This window comes from Dromiciops gliroides, chromosome 1, assembly GCF_019393635.1.
Source record: "Dromiciops gliroides isolate mDroGli1 chromosome 1, mDroGli1.pri, whole genome shotgun sequence".
Lineage (NCBI taxonomy): Eukaryota > Metazoa > Chordata > Mammalia > Microbiotheria > Microbiotheriidae > Dromiciops > Dromiciops gliroides.
The window spans coordinates 703458623-703485559 of NC_057861.1; the positions used below are offsets into that span (position 1 = coordinate 703458623).

Below are 26937 nucleotides of genomic sequence, written 5' to 3' on the forward strand. Positions count from 1 at the left end.
TTTCAGGGACTGGAAATGACTTGATAGTTTTCAAGGTTTCATTTGCATCACCCTGTTTGTGGTCACCAGAATTGCTCAATATGTAAATAATGGGGAATTGGTCCACAGGTGATTCATGTGTGTATTCTGGGTCCCACTGTCCATATCAAGCATGAGAAGAGTCAGTAAAATTATTTTGACGTTCACATGGGCAAAGCAGTACAGCTTTCCCGTTCCTTCAGAGGAATTTAATTCGACAAACATCTTGTCTATCTTTCTATCTATTTACAACATTAAATATTTTTTATATTTTGAGGTCCAAATTTTTTCCCTTCCTCTAGTCGCTTTCCTACCCATCAAGAAGGCAAGCAATGTGATACCAATTATAAACATAAAGTAGTGCTAAATATATTTCCATAGTATTTAACAAACATCTTTTAAAAGCCTCTTAAAAACAGAGTTGTTTTTGTTCAGTCGTTCCTGACTCTTCATGACCCCATCTGGGGTTCTCTTGGCTAAAATGCTGCAGTGGTTTGCCATTTCCTTTTCCAGCTCATTTTACAGACGAGGAAAGTGAAGTGAATACGGTTAAGTGACTTGCCCAGGGTCACACGGCTAGTATGTATTTGAGGCCAGATCTGAACTTGGGTTTTCCTGACTCCCAGACTACTGTGCCACCTAGCTGCTTCAGGAAAATGAGGCCAAATGAAGGTAAAAGAGCTTATCCAAAATCATACATGTCAGAGGCAGGATCTGAATCCATGTCCTTTTTTGTTTGTTTGTTTTGTGGGGCAATGGGGGTTAAGTGACTTGTCCAGGGTCACACAGCTAGTAAATGTCAAGTGTCTGAGGCCGGATTTGAACTCAGGCACTCCTGAATCCAGGGCCGGTGCTTTATCCACTGTACCACCTAACTGCCCCCGAATCCATGTCCTTTTGACTGAAGAGCCTGAACTTTTTTCCACTTTATCTTGATGCTTCTCCTGGTAGGAGTCACCCAATCTGGACATTGAAAGAAAAGAAGGCTCTGAATAGGCAGAAACATCAGGAGAGACCTATTTGGGGAACAGTGTAACCAAAGGTACCAAGGGGGAGGGGGCAGGCTGAGATTGGGGAGGTATCAGGCTTGGCTGGAAAGAAGAATTCCCATGAAGAAGAAATTGGATGTGTAAGGCTAGAAAAACTGGAACAAGGTTATGTAGGACTTTGAGTGCCAGGATAAGGAGCTGGACACCTGATTCTTCCAGCACTAATGACACGAAAACAAACAGAAGGAGAAAACAGCTCTAGTTAGTCTATAGTAATTGTTTTCAGAATATGTCACTGAGGGGCCACTTGTCACCAGCCCCTCATTGATCCAGATGAATAGTTTAGGAGTATTCCTTGATAAATATACCTCCCTTGGTTTAGGCTCCAGCTTAATTTGGCTTATTTTTCTCTTTTCTAGGCATTGTCAGTCTCCTTGGCAGCATCTAGCTAACAAGGCACAGAGCAGAGAGTGAGTTTATTACACACAACAAATAATACACAAAGAAATTGTACCCAAGCCCAGAGATAGTCAAGGACACTTTCCCCTCTGGTCAACTCCAGTTCCCCATTCTGTAATAACTTATGTCATTATTTTAGACAGAGCAGAGTCCTAGGGAAGATACCTTACCAAAGAGGGAAAAGAACAGGTGATTCCTTAACTCCCTGGCTTGCTCTAGAGAGGCGGTATGGTACAATGGATAGAGTGTTAGCCTTGGAGTCACAAAGACTGTCCAGCAAATTCTGCTTATGACGTCTGCAGTCTATGTGACCTTGAGTATAAGTATGTTTAGCCTCAGGCAACTCCCTAAGTCTGTCTTTCTGACTGTGGTGGGTTTTGTACCCATGACCTCCCAATTATAAGGCCAGCTTTCCATCTAGTATATCATGCTGTCACTCATAACAAAGAATAAAGAAGGTAAAAACATTTCATCCAAACTAACAAACAAGGGGCAGATAGGTGGTGCAGTGGATAGAGCACTGGCCTTGGATTCAGGAGGACCTGAGATATTCAAATTCAGCCTCAGACACTTGACACTTAACTAGCTGTGTGACCCTGGGAAAGTCACTTAACCCTCATTGCCCTGCAAAAAACCCCCAAACAAAACAAACAAACAAACAAACAAAATGAAGACATCTGGCATTTTTCTAGCATTCTATACCCACAGTCTCCCCCTCCCCTTCTGCCAAAGACCAGAAGAAGCTATGTTTTCAAATCTGTTCTTTAAGTTTAATTTTCTAATTTGTAAAACGAGGTATGTGGACTAGATTTATTCTGAGGTCCCTTTCCAGCTCTGACATTCTGTTTTAGGGTCTATTCTTGATGATGGGCTTGTGCTTCCCCATGAAATCTCCTCTATTGCCTTGCTTTGGTTAGGCCTTGATAGTTATGTTTTTTTGTTTTGTTTTGTTTTGTTTTAGTGAGGCAATTGGGGTTAAGTGACTTGCTCAGGGTCACACAGCTAGTAAGTGTTAAGTGTCTGAGGCCGGATTTGAACTCGGGTACTCCTGACTCCAGGGCCGGTGCTGTATCCACTGTGCCACCTAGCTGCCCCGATAGTTATGTTTTAGGAACCTGATGGTCTCTAAATATCACCTCTGACTCATCATCGATAACTCCAGTCATTCAAACATAAGCTAAGCATCTGCATAGCAATGCTCACACAATGCTTTCTTTTGTCCAGTAGCACCCATTGTTTCTAAAGCCACTGTTCTTGCCGGTAGAAAAGAGAATTCCCCCATCCCCATCCAAGCCATAGAGTGTGAAACTTGGGCTCTTAAATATTTAGGGCATCATAATTGATGAAGTCAGGCCTCAGATGGTTGCTACATCAGAGATTAAATCTAGGCTATTTTTGGAGGGCCTTATCATTAGACTAACCCATTGGGGTCATACATTCAATGGTATGATGTAAGATATCCAATGGGGTCATATGAAACAGAGCCAAAAGACTCCTAAGGGGAACAAACACAAGTCTTCAGAAAGCCTTGTCATCAGACTAACCTTTAGAGACTTAATGGGGTCAGAACAAACAGAACTGCAAGATTCCTAAGGGAGAAAAACACAAGTTCTGCCTGGTTGCCTGGTTCAGCATACCAATGATACATATATAGAAATGCTATCAGGGAACACTTTCTGGGGTCTCTCATAATGTAGCCATAACCTCCCTCCATGGCATATTAGCCATGTGAGTCATCCTCCACAAGGAACTGAATTTATCAAAAGGTAGCACTTAGTTGATTAATTACCACCAGCAATATCGTCCCTTCCTCCTTAAGTCTCTTATCTACATACAAACTTCGTATTTACATAATGGTGGCAGAACGTAGCTCAATTGTGGAGAGAATTGTGCCTCTTCCTTGGGAGAATGCTGGTCCAGCTCATTGTGCCCAACTTTGATATTATCTCTGGCCATAGTGCTAAAAAGAGTTCTTGGATGCTCTCCAAGGAGCCGAGAGATTTGTTGGGACTTTAGTGAGCTCAGGAGAAATTGTCTATAGGTGGAAACACTCTATTTCTAGGATAGGTGTAAGTTTGGGTGGTGAAAACAATCTGAAATCAAAGGGATAAGTACTGTTAGCTTTGATTCTGCTTTTCTCACTGATTCCAGGAGAATTCTTCTCTGGGAGTAATGGAGAAGAGGGAAGGGAGGGAAGAACCCTACAATCAATCAATCAATAAGTAAGTATCTACAATGTGTGAGACATCAGGGCTGGGGGTACAAATTCAAAGTATCCAGGAAGGGACCTTCCGGTCATTTGGGTGGGAGAGGAAGTGAGCATCAATGGCCTGAGGTCTGGAATACTTTGTCCGTTACCTGATCTTCTGGGGTTGGGCCCAGAGAATGGTCTTGGTTAGTCCCTTTTTACTCTCATTCCCCAAGGCTACATTCTAATTTAAAGAATACCAGGAGGGATTCGTAGAATCCAAGATAACAGTTCTACGCACCAATTACCTGAAAGGTTTGTTCTGTGAAATGTCTCCCTTGGGGTTTCTTTAAAATATATATAAAAAAACCTTGACTAAGTTTATAAACTCCATAGCGAGAACTCAGGATTGTCGACCATCTGTTTTTCTAAAAGATGCTACTTGAGTTTTCCTAATGTAGGGAACTTCCAATATGGAAAGTCCTTTCACTAACTCAGATTCTGTAACTTGAAATCGTAGTGAGCCCCCCTTTACACCAACAAGTTAAAAAAAACTTGCCCATGGCTACACAGCCAGCATGTGCCCAATCCAGAATTTGAACCCTTTTCTTCCTATTCTTCCAAGGCCAGCATTCAATTCATTACATCAGCCTATCTTGTTAATATTAATTGTTATTGTTCTTACATGTGAAACACTGGATTTAGAATGAGAGAACCTGACTTGGAATCACAGATGTGCCATTTAATGGGCATGTGACCTTAGGCAAGCCACTTTCATTCTCTGCATGCCTGTTTTCTAGTCTATAAAATGGGGATAATATTGCATTATTTATGTCCATAGGCATTGGTGAGAAGCTGCTAAGATAATGCACATGAAAATTTTTGTAGACTTCATTTAAAAAATCAAATCAACCAATGGTTTATCTATTTTATAGTTTTTTAAAAATAAAAGCAACTTCTAGTTTTATTTATTAGTTCAATGGCTTTCTTACTTTCAATTTTATTAATCTCTCCTTTGATTTTCAGGATTTCCAACTTGTTGTTTAATTGGGGATTTAAGATTTCTTCTTTTTCTAGTTTTTGTAGTTGCATGTCCAATTCATTCATCTGCTCTTTCTCTATTTTATTGATGTAAGCAATTAGAGATTTAAATTTTCCCTTAAGTACCACTTTGTCTACATCTTATAAATTTTAGTATGTTGTCTTGTTCAAAGTGCTACTGTCTATATCTATATGTAAGTATATGTAAATAATTTTATTGACCATTTAAAAATATTGAACCAACTTTTAAATATGAAGAGTATAGGCGGGCCTTTCCAATTTGAATATATATGTACGACATGAACATGCTATAGTAGAGAAGGAGGTGGCTCAAAGGCTAGAACAGCTGGGTTCGAGTCCTAAATTTGAAACAAAAAAGCTGTGAGATCCTGGGTAAGACTCTTAACCATCTAGACCAGTGGTATCCAACTCAAATAGAAACAAGCATGTGCAAAAGGATCCCTGACTGCCAAATCCTGACTTAGAAAGGCATATATTACCATTATTTAAGTACTATTGTATATTTATGTATTTGGTTAAATATTGCCCAGTTACTTTTTTTTTTTTTTTTTAGTGAGGCAGTTAAGTGACTTGCCCAGGGTCACACAGCTAGTAAGTGTTAAATGTCTGAGGCCGGATTTGAACTCAGGTATTCCTGACTCCAGGGCCAGTGCTTTATCCACTGTGCCACCTAGCTGTCCCACCCAGTTACATTTTAATCTGGTTCAAGCCTTATTTGGGAACAAGCAGCTGCAGGTCATGGCCTGTGCTCTGGGCAGAAGGGAATGTGCTAACTTTCATTGGCAGGGGGAATTTCCCTCTCCAAGGAGTTCCCTTATATCAATGATATCACAGGTCCAGCCCTGTCCCTTAAATTGTAATACTTTCATTGAATACTTTTGTGGTCGCATTCCTTAAGGATGGTGAATCTAGTGAACCGCCATTTTCTTTTTTTATTATGTTGCTTGATATCAAGATCAGAGTTAGAAGTGTTTCATAAAGCATATTAGGGAATGCTTCTCACCATAGTTGGAAATGTATTGCAAAACATGGGAAGGATCAGGTCCTGTTGGGATTGATTTCATTTTCTCCTGTGGTTCCCTGGTCCTGGGGCTTTGTTTAGGGGATTATTTTAGCTTCTTCAAACTCTAGAGAAGCATTTAGCTATTTCAGCTTTGGACCAGCCACATGGTTCCAGAAAAGTGTTTTAGCAATGGCTGGATTACCATGGGCCTGCATAAGGAGAAAGGTTGGACTTTTAATGGCTCCTTCAGCTCTGAGATTCTGGCATTCAAAAATGAAAAAGAAAAAAAACCCACTATCATTTCCCATTTCACTGAATATACATCTATGTATGTCTACACATTACGTGTGTATATCTGTGTGCACTTACCTATAGTGTTTTTGCAAATGGAAAAAGTTTTATTTTATTGATTGTTCTGGTGTTGCCCTTGCTGTTAATTTGGGGGTGGGGTGGGGCAATGAGGGTTAAGTGACTTGCCCAGGGTCACAGAGCTAGTAAGTGTCAAGTGTCTGAGGCTGAATTTGAACTCAGGTCCTCCTGAATCTAGGGCCTGTGCTTTATCCACTGTACCACCTAGCTGCCTCCTGTTGTTAATATATATATATATATATATACATACATATATGCATGAGAAATATTCTGATTTTGCCATTGACTCATTGTGTGACATTGGATACATGCTTTCATTTCTTTTGGCCTCAGTTTCCTCATTTGTACAAAAAGGGTATTAAAAGAGTCCATTTGGGGGCAACTAGGTGGCGTAGTGGATAGAGCACCGGCCCTGGAGTCAGGAGGACCTGAGTTCAAATCCAGCCTCAGACACTTAACATTTACTAGCTGTGTGATCCTGGGCAAGTCACTTAACCCCAATTGTCTCACCAAGAAAACTAAAAAACAAAATAAAACGAAACAAAACAAAAAGAGTCCATTTGGTACAGTGGAAAGCACGCTAGATTTAGAGTCAGAGAGTCTGAGTTTATAGCATGGTTTTGCTGCTTACTCCCTGTGTGACTTTGAGAAAGTGGCTTAACCTCTCTGGCCCTCGTCTTCCTGCACTGTAAGATGAGGAGACGGGACATGACTCCTAAGGCCCTTTTAAGCTTTCAGCCTAGACTCTACGATCCTAAAAATAAGGGTCATTCATTAAGGGTCACTAAGGGTCCTTCTGGGTGGCTAGGTAGTGCCATAATGCACAGATTCATCTTTCCAAGTTCAAATCTGGCCTCAAACACCTACTAGTGGTGTGACCTTGGGCAGGTCATCTAACACTGTTTGTCTCAGTTTCCTCATCTGTAAAATGAGCTGGAGAAGGAAATGGCAAACCACTACAGTGTCTCTGCCAAGAAAACCCCAAATGGGCTCATGAAGATTCGGACATGACTGAAAAACAAGTTAAAACAAAAGGCAAAAGGTCCTTCTAACTTTACAATTTTCTCAGACTGTGTATTTATCAAGCTTAGTTTGGCTAAAGGATTGTTTTGTTCATTTTTCCCAAGACCTAGTTTTTGCTCTTGATAACTTTGGCTAGTTAGTTCCTTTTCCCATTCTAGTTACATTACTTTCCCCCTTGATTTTAGAACATTTGTTTTCATTTTTGATGAGGGTTATTTGTTTCTAAGTCTACAAGTTGGAAGAAATGTTAACATCTGTGCTGAATAGTCTGTATTTTTCACGGTGTTCCCACCAATTAAGTGAACATGCACACACAAGTTTGTGTTGTTGCTGTTGGTTTTTTATCTATACACTATCCCTTACCTAAAATTTTTTCAGCGTCTTATTTAATTTAGGTCATTTTTCTGAGTTCCCCCATGGACTGACAATGTTAGGATTCTGCATTGGGGCATAACAATTGTGGATGCTTAGTTTCGTCCAAAGATGCATGTTCTGGCTCTGCCTCTCATGATGTAACCTTGGGCAAGTCACTTAATTTCTTCAATCCTCAGTTTCCTCCTCTGTAAAATCAAGGGGATGGACCAAATGATGCCTAAGGTGTCACCCTGCTCTAAAAACTCTATGTCTGACATTTATTATGCTGGAGGGTAAAATCTGTCTATGAAAAATACATCTTCCATCTTTATTCTTATGTTTTTATTTCTTCCTATCTTTATTGACATGGTATGCTTTAGGGAATACTCTAAGTTGAGTCAGAAGATCTAGGTTTGTGTTTTGGCTTCCCCACTACCAATATATAAATTTGGGCAAATTACCTTGGGAGGTGCTATGGGTCACTGAAAGAACAATGTTTGAGGATACAAGAAAGTGGGGGTGGGGGCAGCTAGGTGGCGCAGTGGATAAAGCACCGGCATTGGATTCAAGAAGACCTCAGACACTTGACACTTACTAGCTGTGTCACCCTGGGCAAGTCACTTAACCCTCATTGCCCAGAAAAAAAGAAAAAAGAAAAAAAAGAAAAAAAAAAAGAAAGAAAGAAAGTGGGGGGGGGGTTTAAATCCCTGATTTGTCACTTATCAGATCGGTGATCTTGGGCTTCTACAACCAAACTTTGATAAGTCTCACCTTACTTTCAGAAAAATGAGGCGGGGGGGGGGGGATTTGGATTAGATGATTCCTTAAATGGGATGACTCCCATTTCATGAGTCTCTTTGGGTCATAGCATATTGGTTTAGAGTTGGAAGGGACCTAGGAGGGCATCTAATCTAAACCCTTCATTTTAGAAATGGTAAAATTGAGACCCATAGAATTTAAGTGACTTGTCCAAGGTAGTGCAAGCAGTAGGTAGAGGAACAAAGAATCAGGTCCTCTGATTTCAAATCCTGTCCTCTTTAAACTCCATCATCACTGTCTAGTTTCCCCTTCTATAAAATGAAAAGGGTTGAATTAGATGATGTTTCAGCTCTCTTTCAACTCTAAACATCTATGGTTCCATGGGAAAGATCAAGTAGGGTATTCCCAATCACATGTTTCTTTCTTCCTAGATTACAGATGATTGGTGGTTGGTTTAATTTTAGCCTGTTCTTTTGACTTGTATCATCTGATTTTGAAAGTGTCCAATGATATTGGGAGATTCTGAACTCTTATTGTTTTACCTATTTGATTGGACATTTGGGGTATAAAATTGCTTAATAATTTCTTGGGTTGAAATTTACACATCTCTTATGTAGGACCAGTCAAACTTAATTTGCAGAATTCTTGGTTGTTGAGTGACAATTTTTTTTAACAAAAGCAATTCACCAAGACCATCTAGTAAGGCATAGCAGAGCTGTAATCTGCATCAATTAAGGGAGTATCTGCATTGGTCACAACATGGTTCCTTGACATATGGAAGTGAGTAACACATACATTGGCAGAAAGAAAGTAGAACATAAGCTCCTTGAGAACAGGGATTGCTTTGTTTTTTTTTCTTTGCATCCATAGCACATAGGAAATGTTTAATTAAATGATTCTTGAGTTGAATGGAAATTGTATTGAATAGAAAAGGCAAAAGTGCATTGGGGGAGTCAGGAAAGGCTTACCAGAGCTTCGTCTTGGTCAGGCCAGGAACATTTCCTCCATATATGGAAGAGGGTTGTTGTAGGATATGATGAGAGGGGTTGAAGGTCAGTGAGATCAAGATATGAACAGTCTTCTTAGAAAAGGCTGAGAGGAAGAAGAATGGAACCCATGGTGGGGAGGGGGGGGGAAAGGAAGGGAAAGGGAGGGAAAGGGAGAGAAAGAGAGAGAGAGACAGAGACAGAGAGAGAGACAGAGACAGCCAGAGACAGCCAGAGACAGCCAGAGAGAGCCAGAGAGCCAGAGAGCCAGAGAGCCAGAGAGAGCGAGCGAGAGAGAGAGAGAGAGAGAGAGAGAGAGAGAGAGAGAGAGAGCGAGAGAGAGAGAGAGAGAGAGAGAGAGAGAGATTCTCCAATCTGGAAAGATGGGTCCCTAGCCTTCTGGGCTTGGAAAGAACACATAGACATGGGTGATGCCACCAAAGTACTGCATTTTCATGTCAGGTTATCGTTCTTCTGTGGTGAACGATGTAGGGTTTTATGAGATTCTCTTTTCCAATGAAACCTTAACTGACTCAGTCTACTCTCCTTTTGTCTTCTCTTGACTACCCGGAGCATGTAAGTTTCGACCCACACAAGTTACTCTTTTAATTGTGTACTGTCTTATGTCCTCTAGTTGTTGCTCATATTAATCTTGTCTTTCCATCTTGATTATAAGATCCCTGAGGGCAGAGGCCGTGTCGTCTTCTTCTGTATTCCCATCGGTTCTTCTAATGGTGTTGGGCACATAGTAGATATTCAGTAATGACTTCTTGGTTAATTGAATTTTTTTGGCAGGGCAATGAGGGTTAAGTGACTTGCCTAGGGTCATACAGCTAGTAAGTGTCAAGTGTCAAAGGTCGGATTTGAACTCAGGTCCTTCTGAATCCAGGGCCAGTGCTTTATATACTGTGACACCTAGCTACCCCCAGGTTAATTGATTTTTGCAAGGATTTCTAGGAAGGCAGTATGGCATGGTAGAAAGAGAAGTAGTGTGGGATCATAAAATCTGGGTTTGAGTTCCAGGAATTCACACTTTCATTTTCTTAAGCCTCAATTGCCTCATCTACAGAAAGAGAAGGTTGGTTGGACTAGGTAATATCTAAGGTCTCTAACACAGAGGTCATCTAACATCCTATGTTCTAAGGTCCCTTCCAGATCTTTGTATATGTTGGAAATAGTGTTATTAGACCACTGCTCAATATATAGTTGGAGAAGACAGAAGAAGAGGAGGAAGAGTGGGGTTGCTATATATGGAAACTATGTCATATAGAAAGACTTTCTATATGACTTTTAGCTCTGACATTCCATATTCTAGAGTTTCTTCCATCTCCCATTTTCTATGTCCTAAGGCTTCTTCTATCTCCCATCTTCCACATTTAAAAGGCTCTGCCAGCTTTAACCCTTTCAATTTCAGCACCAAAATTTGTGATTGCTTCCATGGCACCATTGGCCTTCAAGTGAACCAGTCAAAAGAGCCCACTCAAAATGTATTTGACCTTCACATCCAAGTGTTCGTTAGTGATGGGTATTAGTTGACTGATCCCTAGGAAGGCAGGATGCTGTTTTATCATGGGAGGCACCCAGAAATTATATATATATATATATATATATATATATATATGTGTGTGTGTGTGTGTGTGTGTGTGTGTGTGTGTGTGTGTGTGTGTGTATGTGTGTAGGTGAGGCAATGAGGGTTAAGTGACTTGCCCAGGGTCACACAGCTAGTGTCAAGTGTCTGAGGCCAAATTCGAACTCAGGTTCTCCAGGGCTGGTGTTTTATCCACTCTGCCACCTAGCTGCCCCCACCCAGAAATAATAGAAATGGAGATGCCAGTCAAGAGAAAGGGTCAGTTAGTGCTCTGATTTCCAACAAGTTTCTTGTTTGTCCCCTAAATTCAAACAGAATTTTGCATGAAAGGTGGGTTGTGTTTCTTCAGTGGAAAGGGAAGACCCAAACTAGGGAAGACTTTACATTATGCAGGTGACTGAGAGACATTCTTCTTTGTCTTCCCCTCCAGGAGAAATTTGAGCTGGAACTCACATTAGGAAGGTTGGGAGAACAGAGAAAGGCGATGGGGTTCACTCAGTGCTGGGTCTGGCTCTTTTTCCTCACTTAGAACTTCCTTTTCAGTATTCAAAAGTGACTGTCTTGATTTTCAGGTATTCATTGAGGGCTGCCTCACCTGCAAGAAACCACACACAAGTCAGACGTACTTCATAAAAGACTTTAAATCAATGAGTCTGGGTCCATAGAACTGGAATGAACCTTAGAGGTCATATAGCGAGGCCCAGAAGGATAAGGCCCTACCCAAGGTCCCATAGGGAGTAAGGAATGATAGAGCCAGATTTGAACGCACGTCCCTTTGCGTCCACATGCAGAACTCTCCCCAATTTACCACACTGCTTCCTAAGGGGCAGGTTCTAATATGTCAGTAACTGACTGTGTGACCTTAGACCAATTCAGTGGGACAAATGTTTAAGCACTGTTATTTATAAGGTACCATGCCAGACTCAGGGTATATAAAAGTGAATAGGAGACCGTCTCTGGTTTCAAGGCAGATACTCAACCAACTTGCTTTATATTGCCTCTTGGATATTATATAAACTCAAACAAACTCTAACTCTCTCTCTCTCTCTCTCTCTCTCTCTCTCTCTCTCTCCTCTTTCCCCCTCTCTCTCCTCTCTTCTCTTCTCTTCTCTCTTCTTCTTCTTCTTCTTCTTCTTCTTCTTCTTCTTCTTCTTCTCTCTCTCTCCTCTTTCCCTCTCTCTCCTCTCTTCTCCTTCTTCTCCTTCTTCTCCTTCTCCTTCTCTCCCTCTCCTCTCTCTCTGTCTCTATATCTCTATCTCTCCTCCTTCTCTCCTCTCCCCCTCCCTCCTTCTTCCCCTTCCTCATCTCTATCTCTTTCTTCACCTGTCTCTGTCTGTCTCTCTCCCTTTCTTGCTTTCTCTTCTTTTACTCAGGTGATACCTGAAATCTGTTTAACTTTTAAAATCCTAGAAAGCGAGACTCCAGCCTGTCTTTCCAGATTCACTGAACTCCTGTTCTCTGTGATCCAGTCCAGCTAGTCTTCTCACCATCCCTTACTCTTGAGATTTCACTTCCTATCTCCATGAATTTGTAACAGCCATTGCTTATGTAAGGAGAAATGCATCCATCCCCCCCCCTTACCTTTACCTCACATCACCACCACCACCACCATCATCATCACAGTAGCACTTATAAAGTGATTTAAGGTTCACAAATTCACTCTACAAATATAACCTCATTTTCTCTTCCTAACAACCCGAGGAGGTAGGTGCTATTATTATATATATATATTTTTTGTGGGGCAATGAGGGTTAAGTGACTTGTCCAGGGTCACACAGCTAGTAAGAGTCAAGTGTCTGAGGCCGGATTTGAACTCAGGTCCTCCTAAATCCAGGGCTGGTGCTTTATCCACTGTGCCACCTAGCTGCCCCCTGGTAGGTGCTATTATTAAGCCAATTTTACAAATGAGGAAACTGAGGCAGAGGTGAAATGAATTGGCCAGAGTCACACAGATAGTAAGTACTGGGGACTAGATTTAAACTCAGAAGAGAGAGTCTCTTTCTTCCTTTAGTATCCAGCTCAGGCACCACATTCTGAATGAAACCTTTCCCAATGCCCCCAACTACCTTGTACCTAATTACATCTGCATTTATTAATTTTGCATTTATGTTGTATATATTTTGCATGTCCTTGTTGCCTCTCCCATTAGAATGTATGTTCCATTCTGTGAACTTGTCTACCCCGTGCCTAGGACAGTGTGGATGCTTCATAAATGCTTCTTAGTTGATTACATTGTACTAGAGCAGAGTTACAATAGGGATACACCTAAGTAAATACAAGGAGTGTGTGAGTGAAAGGGAGGAGGGAAGGAGGGGGAAGAGAGATCAGGGAAGGCTTCATGGAGGAGGTGGTTCCTGAGGTGAGCCTACAAGGGAAGTTTCTTCCCTTCACGGGGCCTCATTTTCCTGTCCTACAGAACACAGAGGTTGGGCCAAAGGGCCTCTAGATTCCTTCCAAGCTCCAAAATTCTCTGCCACTCTCTCCTTATCCCTAAAAATTACCAGAAGTGGCAATTTTACTGGGAAATTTTCTCTTGTCATTGAATAACCATTGGAGAATGAGGGTCTATGGGCGTGGCCCTCAGAAAAATTATGAAAATGGGCAGTTTGGGTTTTCTTCAAAGATAATTCATATTTCCAAATGGTTTACAGTTTACAAAGTACTTCCCTAACAATAACCTTGGGATATATTAGCCACATTTTACAGATGAGAAAGATGAGGCCCAAGTGATGTGAAAACTCCCTCTTTAGGTCACACAGACAGCAAATGTCCAAGCCCCAGCCTCCCCGGCCAAGGCCAGTGCTCGCTCGCGCTCTCTCTCTCTCTCTCTCTCTCTCTCTCTCTCTCTCTCTCTCTCTCTCTCTCTCTCTCTCTCTTTTTAGTGAGGCAATTGGGGTTAATTGACTTGCCCAGGGTCACACAGCTAGTAAGTGTTAAGTGTCTGAGGCCGGATTTGAACTCAGGTCCTCCTGAATCCAAGGCCGGTGCTCTATCTGCTGCACCACCTAGTTGCCCCGGCCAGTGCTCTCTCACCATACATCATGTGGCCCTGAGATGTCTTCCCAGCATTCTTTTGCTTTATTGCCCATGTCTTCTCTCCTTCAAGGCATCAGGGGAGAGCGAGAAGAGTGCTGGATATGGAATCAGGAGATCTGGGTTCAAATCCTGCCTCTAACATTTACTGGCTTTCAGATCACAGACTAGTCTTTTAACCTCTCAGAGCTTCAGTTTATTCATCTCCAAAATGGGCACCATCATATTTCCTCAGCTACCTCATGCCCTATCCTATTGTGAAGAATGGATTTAGAAAGCCTAGACGTGCCAGATGGGAGTTATTATTATTATTGTAGGACAGTGAGGTGGTATATTGGATAAAGCTCCAGGCCCAAAGTCAGGAAGACTCTTCTTTCTGAGTTTAAAGCCTGCCTCAGACATTTCCTAGCTGTGTTACTCTGGGCAAGTCACTTCACCCTGTTTGCTTCAGTTTCCTCATCTCTAAAAATGAGCTGGAGGGGGCAGCTAGGTGGTGCAGTGGATAAAGCACTGGCCCTGGATTCAGGAGGACTTGAGTTCAAATCTAGTCTTAGACACTTGACACTTACTAACTGTGTGACCCTGGGCAAGTCACTTAACCCTCATTGCCCCACAAAACAAACAAACAAACAAACAAATAAATAAATAAATGAGCTGGAGAAGGAAATGGCAAACCACTCTAGTATCTCTGCCAAGAAAATAGAGTCACAAAGAGTCAGATATGACTAAAACAACTGAATGACAACGACAGTTATTATCATATAGATAATTCAAGCAAAACACCATAGGTTAAAGGATAAAGGACATAATGGCCTGAATTATCCAGTTAGAGCGTCTAGAGGACATCCATTCAACAGAGCTAGACAACTCTCTGCTTCTCTTTGCCAGTGCAGACAGAAGCGAAGTAAGACCGGAGTACTGTTTCCTGAAACATCTTAGTGGGATGTGGAACAGAGGAAGAAGGATGTGTGTGTGTATGTATATGTGTGTGCTCACCTCTGTATATATGTGTGCCTCTGTGTGTCTTTATGTGTGCATGAGTTGTTCCAGCTCTCTGGGTTTAGGGTTTCTCTTTCTGCAAAGCAAGTATGATCTCACATGCTTTGCCTCCCTGGCAAAGCTGCTGTGAGGATGGGGAAAGGAATAGGGACTACACCTGAGATTTCATTAGTAGAAGCAACCACCAGGTGAGGAAATTCCTTCTAAAAATGCAGGTCAGGACTTTCTCACTAGTGCTTCTCACTAGCACCTTCTCACTAGCACTTTATAGTCTAAGAAAGTTGTCCAGAGCATTAAGAGGTTAAGTGACTTTCTCAGGGTCACAAAGCCATCATGGTTGTCGTTGTGGTGTCATTGTCATCATCATAGTCGTCGTCCTCATCATAGCTCTTTAAGGTTTGCAAAGCCCCTTACAAATATTATCTCATGTTATCCTCATAACAACCATGAGGTAATACTATTTCCATGCATTTTACAGGTGAGGAAACTGAGGCAGATAGAGGTCAAGTGACCTGGTGCCCAGGGCCACAAGGCTGGTGAGTGTCCAGAGACTACAAATTCAGTACTGTTTCTACTATAAGAGAAGTGGAGCATCTTATTATTACCTAAGTCCTTCCCAAATCCGGACTGCTTGAATCCTCCGAATGGAGCTGCCACATCTGTCTTGTTGTAGGTATTGATGAATACGGTGCCTGCCTGAAGCTTATCACTGACATACAGGGCTTTGTTAATATTCTGGGTGAAGACCCCCGAGGCCAGTCCAAATTCTGTGGCATTCGCTCGCTGCAGCACACCATCAATATCCCTGGGAAGACCAAAAAAATCTTGTATTCCTAGAGGACTTTACAATTGCAGAGTACTTTATATCCATTCATACCCATTATCTCATCTGATCCCCTGTGAGGGCCAATGATATTGCCTTCAAATTAACCAAATAGCCAAATTATGGGATGAAGGAAGGAAGGAAAGAAAGGAGAGAGGAAGGAGGGAAGAGAGAAGGAAGAAAGGAAAGGAGGAAGGAGAGAAAGAAGGAAGGAAGGGAGGAAGGAAGGAAGGAAGGAGGAAGGAAGGAAGAAAGAAAGGAAAGAAGGAGGGAAGGACAAAGGAAAGAAGGAAAGGGGAAGGAAGGAAAAGGAAGGAAAGGGAGGGAGGAAGGAAGGAAGGACAAAAGAAAAAAGAAAGAAAGGAAGGAAGGAAGAAAGGAAGAAAGAAAGAAAGGAAAGAAAGAAAGAGAAAGAAAGGGAGGGAGGGGGAGAATGGAGAGGGAGAAGAATAGAATGAGAATGGTCTCTAAAGGGAAAGGAATTTTGGGAAAACTTCTGGAGGCTGGTATGGAGAATTCCCTTCCTACTCAAAAGAAAAGAGGGAATATGGAAAGAGACATGGATCTGGAGACCGAAGACCTGGTTCAAATCCTGACTCTGTGTAACCCTGAACAAGCACTTTCTGTGACCTTCAGTTCTCTCCTTTGCAAAAGGAGGGGGTTGGGCAAGTTCATGTCTAAGACTCTGTCCTGCTGGAAGCTGGAATCCTGAATGAAGAATGACATCAAGACCGCCATGAAAAAAACTTGTGAAAGTCTTCTCTGGCTCCAGTCCTGTGTTGGGCCCTACCCAGCCCTAAGATACTTAAGTTATATGAGGACTTAAAATGTCAGTGAAGATTTGCCCAGGGGGTGACCTACCTTGGGTGGAGGAAAGATGCTCTGGGAGAGAGCTAGAGCTAGAGAAGGAAGCCCATCCCAGGACAGTTTTCTCAAAGCTGAGCCATGTATTAGGAGAGGTCGCTCTCCAGCACCGAATCAAAATGGGAAAGTGTTAAAAAAAACTCAAAGAAAACCCCACAATGATTCCTACCCATCAGGGAATCTGGAGATGATCATGATAGGTCCAAAAGACTCTTCCCGGGCCACAAACATGTGATCTTCCACATTGGTAAATATGGTTGGTTCAAAGAAAAACCCTATGGAGAGGAAAGAAAGTGAGACACTCATTTAGAAAACATTTATTAAGTACCAACCATGAGTAAGACTCTAAAAATAAGAGAGAACTTCTCTCATGACTCAGTACCATCTTGTAAAAAGGGTCTAGGGTCCAAGGTGTAGGGGATTTCATGGCTATATTTTACTAGGAAAGGGATTGTGCATATTGGATTCAGGGGACAAGGGTTCAACAAAACCTGGGTCTGCTATTTAGTAGCTGGTGGTCTTGGGAAAGTCACTTCCCTCTTTCTATTTCAGTTTCGTCATTTATAAAATGAAGGGGAGCAATCATTTTAAAAGCACCTACTATGTTCCTAAGCACTTTACAAATATTTTCTCACTAGATACTCATGAATGCCCTGGGAGACAGGTGCTATTATTATCCCCATGGTACAGTTGAGGAAATTGAGGCAAAGAGGTTAAGTGACTTTCCCACGGCCATATATATTGTAAGTATCTATGGCAGGATTTGAACTTGGGTCTTCCTAATTACAGGCCCTGCGATCTATTCACTGTGCCACATAGCAGCTCTTAAACTAGCAGGTAGGTAGTGTAACTAATGGAGTGTTTGACCTGGAGTCAAGAAGTCAGGATTCTAGTCTCAACCCTTCAAGTAACTAGCTGTGGGACCCCTAGCAAATTTCATCCCCTCTCTGGGTCTGGGTGGGAGCTGGATTTCTAGCTCTAACATTTGATGTCCTAAGGCTCTTTTAAACTACAACCTTCCTTCACTCTGTGGAACACGCAGCCATACCTGGAGTCAAGAATCAGTTTCCTTACTGACCTCATTGTGGACAACAGTACAAGGGAGCCTTGCAGTTACACTTAACCTGGGCGGGCAACTTGTTTTCCTCCATACACCAGGGTGGCTCCTTCTTTCACTCCTTTCTGGCAGTATTCAAGCAGCTTTTGTAAGTGGGCCTGGTGATTCTGGGGTCCATGATTAGTGGCCCGGTCCAAGGGATCACCAATCTTCATCTTTTTGACTTCTTCTACCTGTCCAAGGTCAGGAACAGATCAAATTCAGCAGCTCAGAACCAAGTTCATGGTCTCCTTCCTGTGGACTCCCCTATCTTCATCAATAGCTCCCTGGTTCTTCCCAGTCACACAGGTTTGGGTCATTTTTTTTTTTTTTGCTACTTTTGTTTCCCTCTTCCCCTCTACTCCCCATAGCCAATCATTCTCCAAGCCAACGAGGCAACTGGTAGCACAGTATTGATAGAACTCTGGACCCGGAGTCAGGAAGACCTGAACTCAAATCCAGCCTCAGACACTTATTAGCTGTGTGATTTGGGGTAGTTATTTAACCTCTGCCTGACTCAGTTTCTTCAACTAGAAAATGGGGATAATAGCACCTACCTCCTAGGGTTATTGTGAAGATAAAATGAGATAGCATGTATAAAGCGCTTTGTGAACTTTAAAATGCTATGTAAATTTGAATTATTGTTAATGTTATTATTAATTATTATTATTATTTTCTACCTCGGTAGGATCATATCCATCCCCCTCTTCTCTATTTTCATTTCCACCAGCCCTATCAACTTTAAGCCTTCATTATTTCTTGTCTATTTAATTAAGATAGTATCTTAACTGCTCTCCCAGCCTCTAATCTCTCCCCTCTCTGATCCATAAATCCGGACAGATTAATCTTCCTAAAACAACACTTTTGTCATGCTATACTCCATTGCTCATGAATATCCCCTATTGCCTGCAGTATAAATTCCAAATCTCTTAGTCTTGTATTCCAGTTCTGAACAATGTGACCCTTACCTATCATTCTATGTTTACTTCTCTGTATGTATGGCTTCCTTCTATTAGAATGTCAGCTTCTTGGGGGCAGGGACTGTCTGTTGCATTTTATTATGAGCACCTTACACATAGTATGCAGTTAATAAATGTTTCATTCATTCACTTCATTCATTCACTCATTCATTCATTCCTCTATATGATCTTCTACCTTGGCCAGTTTAGACAACTCACCATCTGCACATATCATGATGAACTCTGCTTTTCAATTCTAACTCACTTACTAGCTTTTTATAACTAAAGGTGAGTCTTGTAATCATGATATCTATTCTCAATTTCCCTGTTTATAAAATGGGGCTAATTGTATTTACACTGTTTATCTAACAAAGTTGTGGGAAAAGCACGTTTGTTAGATGTTTTAAAGGAGTTAAAAAAATTACCTACTAGTCTCTGTAGGGAGATGGGGTGTGTGTCTGAAGATAACAATCTCCAGGGAAAGTGAAAATGCTGATGGTTTTCTCTCAGGCATTATCTTCTACTTACAGAGAATTAGACCTTTTTCTTTACCACTTCCTTTTCCTTTGTTTGGTCACCCCCCAGCCCTTTCTAAAGTTTGTCCTCAGTCGGCAGCTCACTGCCAGGGCTTGATGGAATCTCCCTTCTCATTCTCTAGCCGATGGATTCAATTTAACAGAGCTGTGAGTGTCTTGACCCTTTAAAAGCCCATCTTTAGCTCCTTTTTACATAGGAGCCCCTAGGCTCAATGGACACTTTGTCAACCGTGAAAGTGTTATATAAAAGTGAGTTGTTATCTTCTGTAAACACAGCCCTAAGCTTCCAGTGCTGTTCTCACCTGGCATCTCCTCCTTCTTCCCTATCTATTTATCTAATTCTGATGCATCTTTACAGATGGATTAAATTAGCTTCAATTAAGTTAATCAGATATTAAGTACCTACTAGGTGCCATGCTCCATTATAGGTTCTGGGGGGAAAAAAAGACAAAAATTACCCAGTCCCTGTCCTCAAGGAATTTATACTCTGAGTCTACTGGGTCAGGGATGGGGATTGAGAAGATAGACTACAATAGTGCACAGTCAACTCTATACAAGGTGATTTTGTAGGATGAGAGAGCACCAACAACTAGAGAGTAGAGAAGGCTTATTGGAGGTTCTAGCACAGTTCAGCAGCAAGAACAGAGAAGGCAGATGGGGGGAAGTAGTGAAGGACTCGAGTTTGCCTAAATACAGGAGGCTGAGGAGGCAGGTGATTTAAGAATAAAGGATGGTTCGAGGAGCTGAACTGGTTAGCTGGATTGTTGAGTGTGAAAAGGGAGGAAGTAAAACCAAGGAAGGGATGATGGCTGGAGTGAAGAGGAGGGAATGGAGAGAGTAGAGAACATGATGAAGCAAGGAGTAGGGAGAGACAGATGAAGAGGAAGTCATGTGTGCTCAAGGAAAGAATTGCTGGGTGTTTGCTAACAGAAGTGGAAACTTTGAGTAATGGTACTTTCAAGGGTATGTTTATGCCTCTCACACACATACACACACACACACACACACACACACACACAGACTGAAGGTACAGGTCATGGGAATGAATTAAGGACTTTGAATTAGGAGGCAAGGTAATCCCATCTCCCTAGTTGTACTTCCATTTGGGACTTGGCTATACTTTTTGGTATGACAGTTATCCATAATATACACACACATAAAAGTATACATATATGTATGTACACACATATATACATGTATGTATATATGTGCATGTTTATATACATGCATATATCCATATGAGATTTCTTCCACCAGACTAAGCCTCAAGAGCAGGGTTAATGCCTAGCACAGGGCTTTGTACATTATATATATATATATATATATATATATATATATTTGGTGAGACAATTGGGGTTAAGTGACTTGCCTAGAGTCACACAGCTAGTGTCAAGCATCTGAGGCCGGATTTGAACTCAGGACCTCCTGAATCCAGAGCTGGTGCTCAATCCACTGCACCACCTAGCTGCCCCCATAATAGATATTTTTAAATTATTGGATAATTGATTAATAGTAACAAAAATATTTATTAAGTACCTACTGTGTGAAGAGTACTGTTTTAGGTATTGGGGAAGATGTTTAAGTTAGATATGACACTGTTTTTTCCCTCAAGGGAGCAATAAGATAACCCCAAACAGGTGACTATATTAGACAATATTGTACTGAGTGCATTGGAGGAGTATCTAAGTGTTATGAGAAATCTGAAGGGAAAATACTGTTACCAACTTGTGGAGTTGGTGGGGACAGGGCTGGGAATCAGGGTGGGCTTCTTGGAGGAGGTTACCAGGACACAGGTAGGCTCCCAAACCAGATGTGTCTCCTTCAAAGGCAGAGTGAGGACTCACCACTTTCTGTACAAACTGGTCATGAATCGAGTCCTCCAGGAAGAGGCGGCCTGCTGCGATGCAGTTTTCACCTTTGTTGAAGAAAACGGAGCTCATCCCCTTCAGAGAGAGGAACAGGTTTTAGACTGAGGAGCAGATGGGAAGGCCTTTCCCCTAGATCTTTATCTGTCTTCTTCTCTCTACCAAAGTATTGGATCCATTTTCCAGGTCCCACAAACCACCTTAATGTTGGGCAGGGTGCATACTTGCTATCCTTTTAAAAAATTTTGATTGATAAATTTTGTTTTTAGATCACCTCAAGCAGCGCTTGCGCGCACACGCACGCACGCACACACACACACACACACACACACACACACACACACTCCTAGCTCTGCTGCTTAGTAGCTGTGTGACCAGAGACAAGTCTTTTATTTTCTGAGCCTCAGTTTCCTCATCCAGAAAATGGTAACAATAATAATACTCCTTGTCCCCCTCCTGGGGGCTCTTCCAACCCTGAGATTCTAGAATTTCATTACTTTCATTTTTCCCTGCAAGGCTCAGACGTTGGAGACCTTATTTCGTTTTTGCATTTTGGGAAGGAAGTGTTTCTCGGCAAAGGAATCGCTAGGCAGGCTGATGAACATTATTGGAGACAGATGTTGGACAGGGCTTGGCCAATAAAGAGAGGGGATCAGAACAGAATGGCCTTTGTGAGGGAGGTGCTCACCGCATTTCCTCCCACCAGCTAAAACTCCCCTCCAATTCTGTTTTTATGCAGTTAGCATGGGTGGCGAGCAGCCATTCATGGTGGCATCCATGAAGCAGGGGAAGGAGTGCTGGGTTAGAAGGCATAGATTCCCAGATTCTAGAGTTGGAAAGAGCCTTAGGAGACACCTAAACTCCCTCATTTATAACGGAAGGAGCTGAAGCTCAGTGAGGGAGGCAGTGTGGTACAATGGAAAGAACACTATCTTTTGAGTTCAAGGACCTGGGTTCAAATTTTACCTCTGACCCTAACTAGTTATGGGAGTTAAGTAAATCACTTAACCTCTCTGAGCCTCAGTTTCCCCATCTGTAAAATAAGGAGTTGGGTTAGATGAGTCCCATCTGACATCCCTTCCAGCTGTAGATCTAGGACTTCACGATTTTCAGTGTTCTTCGAACTATGCTACATTGACCTCTGATCCTGAGATTCTGATTCTGTGACCGGGACTCTAATCCTGGTTCTGTCACTATTCAGCTGAGTAATTCAGGGCAAGTTAATTTCTCTCTCTGGGCTTGTTTCTCCATACATAAAATGAGGGCATTAGACTGGATAATCTATCTTCTAGTTTCCTCATCTGGAAAATGGGCATAATACATATCACTTACATCCCAGGGTTATTGTGAGGATAAAGTGAGATAATATTTGTAAACCTTAAAGTGGCGTATAGATACCATTGTTCTTATTATTGTTGTTATTGTAGCTTGTCATCCTGTTAACTTATTATGGGATCAACTCTGTGGGATTTGTTGTTGAGTCATTTTTCATTGTGTCCCGCTCTTTATGACTCTGAGGTTTCTTTGGCAAAGACGCTGGAGTGGTTTTCCATTTCCTTCTCCCATTCATTTGACAGATGAAGAAACTGAGGCAAACGGGGACTCGCCCAGGGTCACACAGCTAGTAAGCATCTGAGGCCAGATTTGAACTCAAGAAGATGAATCTTCCTGACTCCAGGCCCAACACTCTTATCTACTGTGCTGCCCAGCCTCCTATTTGGGATTTACACATTTCCAAGGGTTGGATTCAATTCATCTGTTTTCTACCCAGCCCCACAGAAACTCCGCCTCTTCCGTCCCCAGCCTGGGCTCTTGTCTAGACCACCCACACCTACCCCTTGTTTGTTAGTCCCAGAACACTGAAGGATTACCATTTGGACGGCCTTGCTCAGATCACAGTCTGCGAAGATGATGAGGGGAGATTTTCCTCCCAGCTCCAGAGAAACCTTTTTGACATTACTTAGGGCACAGCTGGAAGAACAAAGAGAGAAGAGTGAGCAGGGCTGGGCTGGATTCAAGGTCACTGAGAAATCTGGAAATCTTGCAAGTCAAACTGAGCCGAAGGTGAAGAATGCTGAGTCGGGATCACTTTTTAAAAAATTTCCGGGGTCACTTTAAAAGGTGGATCCCTGCCCACAGACCCATAGACCCTTACACACAGCTCTCCCTGTCAGATCAAAGTGTTGTTGCTTTTGGCCAAGGCTTATAAAGCAAGGAATGGATAAGAAATGCAAACCACTTATAAACACCAAAGGACCACAAAATTGGACTGTTGGAACACACAAACAGCCCTGTGTCGAACTGCTTTGTAGCTGTATTAGTTCACTTCATATCTGTGCTGCACAGATTTTTATGTGCAAACTTTGCCTTCTTGTTGTACATTCCTGGAGAGTAGGATGGTGTCATTCTTTTTGGTCCCTGGTTGCTTAATTGACTCAGAGACAGTGCTTGAGAGCAGTCGAAAAATGAATCAGCAGATGGAGACATCATCTGAACCAAAGCACTTTTGTTTGTTTGTGGGGGCAATGAGGGTTAAATGACTTGCACAGGGTCACACAGCTAATAAGTGTCAAGTGTCTGAGGTTGGATTTGCACTCAAGTCCTTCTGAATCCAGGGACAGTGCTTTATCCACTGCACCACCTAGCTGACCCTGACCCAAAGCATTTAAAAAGTAGCTTTAGCTCTGCTTGTTGAACTCACCAGTGAATGTAGGGAAATCTCTAGTAGAGCACCCTGGGATTCTATTTGTGACCTGGCAGTGTTTAATATTTTTAACATTGACTTGGATGAAGGAATTCCTCATCCCTGCCAGATTTGCAGATGACAAGACATTTGGTAGAATAGCTAACACACTGACAGACAGAGTCGGGATGCAAAAGAGATCTCAGCCTTACTGGGGAGATGGGAGTAGGGAGGGGGAGAAAAGAAGGGATCATAAAAGCAAAAAAAAAAAATACCAAATAAAACAAACAAAAAAAAACCATTTTGTGGCCCAGTAGATAGAATGCTAGGAATCAGGAAGATCTGAGTTCAAATTCAGCCTTGGATCCTTGCTAGCTGTGTGATACTGGGCAAGTCACTTAACTGGTCTCAATTTCCTCAACTGTAAGATGAGGATAATAATAGGACCTATCTCATATGGTTGTTCAAGGATCAAATGAGATATTTGTAAAAAGAGAAAAAGCTTAGCATAGTGCCCGACCCACAACAGATGCTATATAAATACTTATTTCTCTCTCCTCAACCAATTAGAACAATGGGACAAATCTAATAGGAAGGAATTTAATAGATAAAGGGCAACTTTGTATTCAGGTTCATAAAATAAAATGCATAAATATAATATGAGGGAGACTTGCCAAGACTTAAAAAAAGAGCAGGGTGTTTTTAGCTCAATATTTATGTTGTGAACAGGAGGTGGAAAAGAAAATAAGCATTTATTAAGCACCTACTATGTGTCAGATACTGTGCTAAGTGCTTTACACCTATCATTTCATTTGACCCTCATGACAAGCCTATGAGGTAAGTATTATCATTCTTATTTTATAGATGAGGAAACTAAAGCAGAGGTTAAAATGACTTGTCTAGGGTCACAACTAGTAAAGTGTTTGGAACCAGACTTGAACTTGGGTGTTCCTGACTTTCTCCTTCTGCCACTATTTCATCCTTCACCTCTGTTTCACAGGCTGAAGTGACCTTACTTCTTACCAAGACTAACTCCTCTTACCCAAACAATCTTCTTCCTTCCCATCTCCTCCAACAGATTGCACCCTTGTTTCACTTATTTTCAACCTCTCCCTCTCTCCTGGATCGTTTTCTTCAGCCCATAAACATACCCATATCTCCCCTATCTTAAAAAAATGAAAACCAAACAAACCTTACTTACTTGATCCTTCCATCCCTAATAATTATCATCCTGTATTTTTCTGTCCTTCATAGCTAAACTCCTCAAAAATTGCCATCTACAAGAGGGGCCTCCAATTTGTCTCCTCTCATTCTTGTCTCAACCCTTTATAATCTGGATTCTGACTTTATGCCATTGAAGCTACTTTCTCCAAAGTTACTAGTGATCTCTTAGCTGCCAATTCCAATGGCCTTTTCTCAATCCTCATTCTCCTTGAACTCTCTATAGCTTTTGACACTGTTGGTCATTCTCTCTTCCTTGATTCATTCTCTCTCTCTCTGTCTCTCTGTCTCTCTCTCTCTTCTCTTCTCTTCTCTTCTCTTCTCTTCTCTTCTCTTCTCTTCTCTTCTCTTCTCGTCTCTTCTCTTCTCTTCTCTTCTCTTCTCTTCTCTTGTGTTCTCTTTTCTCTCTCCTCTCTCCCTCTCTCTCTTCTCTCTTTCTCTCTTTCTCCTCTCTCCCTCTCTCCTCTCTCTGTCTCTGTTTCTCTGTCTCTCTCTCTGTCTCTCTGTCTCTCTGTCTCTCTGTCTCTCTCTCTCTCTCTCTCTCTGTCTCTCTCTCTCTCTCTCTCTCTCACACACACACACACACACACAAAGAACTCTGAACTAAAAGTAAAAAGATTTTGGTTTGAGTCCTGGCTTAGCAAATGACTTAAGCCTTTATGAGACCTAGTTTTCTCTCTCAATTAGGGATAATCATATTTCTCTTCCCAATTGAGAGGCAGTGCAACATAATGGATAGAGGGGACAGTCTTGGAGTGGGAAAGACCAGAGCTGACATCCTGCCTCTGATCCATCCTGGCTGGGGCATGCCAGGCAAGTCTCCATTATTCTTTCTGTAGAGTTCCGTTGCTGATCTTTATCGGTTGGGGGAATTTACATAGTAGAAATTCTTCGACCCCAATGGAATCACAAATCCAAAGAAAAAAAAAGGTGACAATGGCTAAAGGATCTAAATGTGAGCTGTTGTGATGATCATTATTAATGCTGTACTTAGTTGCCACCTTCAGTCTACCAGAATTTTAGTTTAGCCCCTGACTCTGGCCGCTGCTGTCTTTGCTGTCTCAGACTGTGATTTCCAGGAAAGGATTTCAGTAAAAATAGGCACAGGTATTAAATATCCAACCAATTATTTATAGCCTGTGACAAGTTGCTGGATTTTCACATGTGTGTTTATCTTCTTCCTAAAACCATCACTTTGGCTTTAAAATAATTAACATGAAGATTTCTCTTTATGGAAGCCGGACTATGTGGTAGATAGAGACCTAACCCTTGAGTCAGGAAGAACTGGCGTCGAATCCTAATTGGACATTTAACAGCTATGTGCCTGGGCAAATTCCTTTACCTCCCTAAGCCTTGGTAACCTCACCTGTAAAATGCGTGTGATCACAGCACCTCTGCTTCACTGGATAAAATCAGATAATGTTTGAAGAGTGTTTTGTAAAATTCAAAGTGTTCTGCATAAATGTAAACCATTATCAGTATTGTAGTAGACAATGAGCACAGCATTTGGGGGTTTTCCGTGAATAAAAGATGGTGGAATTTGAGATATTTTGGAGAGGATTAATGTTCAGGTTTAGCAATGGCTATGTGTAGGTTAACTGGTGGGCTGCCTAAATAGGTTTTAGGAACCAGGTAAGCAAACTTCTTTTCCAAATATCTCCTTGCCACTTACTGATGCCTGAGATGTCCTTCACAAGGGACAAGACCTTTTGTGAGAGATGCGTATGAGAATGCAAATCTCTTTGAAAGAGGCAAGGAAATAATATATTCACATGAACAAATCAAGAGAACTAGGGCCAGTTCTACTTATTCCCTATGTGACCTTAGGCTCATCATTTCCCCTTCTCTAGACCTCAGTTTCCAATACTATGACATGACAGGGTTCTGCTAAATAATGGATAAGATTCCTTCCAGCTCTTGTTAACATTCCATGTCAGCAGTGGCCCAGAACTCAGGGAAGCTACTCCATCCTCTTTGCCCTGTGCTCCTCGCTTAGGGTTTTCCCAGGGAATCTCAGAAATTGAGTCGTCTTGTACTTTTCTTCCCAGATTTCTCCTGGG

General features: G+C 41.9%; 1 protein-coding gene across 1 annotated transcript in view; it reads right to left on the minus strand.

The window, feature by feature from the left end:
- Positions 1 to 11065: 11065 nt before the first annotated feature.
- The window catches only part of ALDH1L1 (aldehyde dehydrogenase 1 family member L1), a 74829-nt gene continuing 58957 nt past the window's right edge, over positions 11066 to 26937 (minus strand). Inside the window, exons 18-23 of the mRNA XM_043977650.1 lie at positions 22845 to 22944; positions 20953 to 21051; positions 17642 to 17807; positions 16687 to 16792; positions 15436 to 15635; positions 11066 to 11393 (exon numbers count right to left, since the gene is read on the minus strand). Of these exons, the coding sequence (XP_043833585.1) occupies positions 11338 to 11393; positions 15436 to 15635; positions 16687 to 16792; positions 17642 to 17807; positions 20953 to 21051; positions 22845 to 22944 (727 nt within the window). The 3' untranslated portion in view covers positions 11066 to 11337. The remainder of the gene's footprint in view (positions 11394 to 15435; positions 15636 to 16686; positions 16793 to 17641; positions 17808 to 20952; positions 21052 to 22844; positions 22945 to 26937) is intronic.